Genomic DNA, 3,009 nt, shown 5'->3' on the forward strand with positions numbered 1-3,009 from the left:
CCGGTATCTTTTCGTCGCTCAAGGTCGCTCATTCCATCTTTCTCCGTTGCCTAGCTCGGTCTTTGCGTTCTTTGTATATACTTGACAATAAATACCCTTAAATTCTTATACCTCGTGAAAGGATATATTTTGAAGAACGTCTTCCTCGCTGGTGTGCCTGCACCAAAATATGAGGGAGTATTGTAATGCCCTTTGATACCTTCGATACTCAACCTTACCAAGTCTAGGCGGGCAGCTGCACACGAGCTCACAAATTCTTGAGTATGTGAAGATGTTTGTGGTTTCGCGAATGCCTCGGTGCGCATCTGTTGGAATTCTGTGTTCGTTATCGCTCAGATCATGACGTGTCGATTTATCATATAGATTCCGAGTTTTATTTAGGTATATATTCATGTCGTAGCTACTTGAATTATTCACGCGATTGCCCTTCGGGCACCCTCTTCTTGCCCGGGACAAACGCGCTGTGCGTCGTCGCGAGCCCGTGCGACCTCGAATTTCTACAGCATCGTTGCGTGCTTATTCAGTTCGGTTTCCAGAGTCATTATGCGAAGAAAGAAAACGATATAAGAGCGGCAAACACACGAGCCTACTACTGACGCGTGAACTTACATACACAACATGCGGCCGAAAAGCTGATGGTAGCAGTGACCCACGGATACTTGCCCCAGTCTACGACGCCTTGAATCAACTATCCATAAGTTTAGCTCACGAGCTCACCTACTTAATAACGACCTGCTAGGGGACCACGTAAGAAGGGCCCTGGCGCATCAGGAAAAGCCTGGGGCTAGTAATTGTCATAAAATGTCTCATCTTTGCGGTAGTCTTTCGAAATGTGTCAAATTTTGGTAAATTTCTCATAAGTTGGGTGAGCAAAAAAGTTTACCAAACACTGCAGTCCCCCTTTGATACTTGCGATAATTTTGCTGAAATCTCTTCGATTTTGGATAAGTTTTACGTTCTAATAACCCAGATTTCCGCATATTGGGGCTCTCCAAAGATTCGAATTAAGCATGTGGTATTGATAGCAATACTAGTAAGATCCATGTAAAAGTAAGGTAGTGAAACTAATGAACGTCGAGACTCGGAGTATTTCAGCTATAACACGCGAGAACGTATCAGGACCAGAGTTACTCATCCGCCATCTGGTCCCAATAGACTTGAGAGAATCCTCTTCGCATCTTGTATTACCGAACTACTTTTCGTCGACGAGCCACTGCAGTACACACAATGAACGACAAATAAGATAGATGAGATAACAAAACTTACGTGCAGGCTTCGTAAATTTTATTCATAATGCGGTGGTACTGCCGACGTGTCGTGCATATATGGAGCGCTTCGGGGACAACATAACCACAGAGCGGGAGCACGATGAGGGTATATCCAGGCCCAGGGCATGGGAGGACAGCCTGCGGGCGACGAGCAAGATGGGGAATGGGAGGACGAGTTGATGAGCTCGGGCGATGAGGACATGGCAGCGGACCAGACGATCGAGATGGTATATGAGAGCGTCGGACTCGGACGTCGGCAAGCGGCAGGAGAAGAAGCAGATGTGGAGATGGCGGACAGCAGCGAGGCGAGCGAGGAGGCCACCGAGGAGTGCTGCGTCAAGCGGCGGTGCGGCGGCATGCAGGACATCGTCTTCTCGGGCGAGACTGACCTTGCGCACGGGGTTGCATGGAACCACTACCGCTTCCTCGGTCGTGCACGCACGTGGGACGGGCTCATCGCGATCCGGAGCAGGGGGATGTTTCGCGTACTTGAACCCAAAATCAGAGGGCTGACCCGGACCAGCTATACGGATTCTTCGGGTGAAGAAAGCTGCGCGAACGGCCTCGGTGATGAACGGAACCTCGAGTCGAAAACCTTGGACTTATCATACTATACTCAATTTTAGTACCATGTTAATAAAGTAAGTGTTTACTCACAGAGTCTTCTTCGTCTTCGTCATCACCGTCATAGTCGGTGTTTCTTGCTTCTCTGCTCTATTGTATGCTTAGCTTATGGCGACAATGAAAGTACATGGGACTTACTATTATCTTGAGGTGACTGTGAGTGCTTGCATTTCTTGCTCGATTTGCCCTTGTTCGCGGGAGCGCCGGAATGTGTGTTCGGTGGCTCCTTGATGGTAGTTCATGGTAAGCTACTGTCAACAGTGCACAATGAAAAGGCCTCACGTTCATCCTGCAGTGTAGATGTTTTGGACTAGCGAGCGGCTGAGAGTTCGCGACCTGTGAGCAAAGTGTGGGTGTGGTGTGGTACGCAATGTGTGCACTTACGCATCACCTTTGTAGGCTTAGATTCCGTCCTTACTTGGTTGTTTAGGCGTTAATGAACAACTGGTGAGGGAGGGTACTACTAGGTAAAATGAGTGGAAGTGTTTGGATGAGCGTAGAAATGGATGTCGTGGCAGAATAAACCAAGAGCCTGATTTGCTGCTGCGCAGTTCGCCAAGCAGTTCGCTTCCCGTCGGTTCTAAGTCTTATTCCCACTGCGCCGCCTGACAATTACGTACTTACAGCTGTTGGCCTCGCGCCGCGGCGTTCACTGGGGGTGGGCAAAGCCCGCGCAGCGGGCGTGTCCACCCCCTGACTATGAGTTTCCTTTTTGGGCCAGCACCCATGTAACCAATATTTGAGCCTCTGAAACCCGTGATTATGGACAACACAGGAACCAACCCACGTATAAAAAATCCGCTTGAACAATTTGATCTAATCATACTACACATACCTCCGACGAAATATAGAACCTCAAAAGTTTGTGGTTAGCTTTCAGTGAGAATAGAGAGATTTTGGTCATTTTGGCAGAGGAGAACACTTCAAGTAGAAATAGAGAACGCTAAAAAGACATTTATTATAATCTGTCTTGAACAAGTTTTGATAATACACTTAATAATTATTCTCTGATACATTTTATGACCAAAAACCTACTCACCATCGCACAATTTGCAATCTAACTAACGACAAGATAGCTGTTACAGGTGTTGTGGCCAAAAAAGGCAATCGGCCGTCA

General features: G+C 47.6%; 1 protein-coding gene across 1 annotated transcript; it reads left to right on the forward strand.

The window, feature by feature from the left end:
* Positions 1-1,277: 1,277 nt before the first annotated feature.
* Positions 1,278-1,894, forward strand: CONPUDRAFT_148005 (uncharacterized protein; the record flags this gene model as incomplete). Its single annotated transcript, XM_007777855.1, has 1 exon — positions 1,278-1,894. The coding sequence occupies exon 1, from the start codon at positions 1,394-1,396 to the stop codon at positions 1,892-1,894; it is 501 nt and encodes a 166-aa protein (XP_007776045.1). The 5' UTR covers positions 1,278-1,393.
* Between the last annotated feature and the right edge of the window lie 1,115 nt (positions 1,895-3,009).

This window comes from Coniophora puteana, assembly GCF_000271625.1.
Source record: "Coniophora puteana RWD-64-598 SS2 unplaced genomic scaffold CONPUscaffold_124, whole genome shotgun sequence".
NCBI classification, from domain to species: Eukaryota; Fungi; Basidiomycota; class Agaricomycetes; order Boletales; family Coniophoraceae; genus Coniophora; species Coniophora puteana.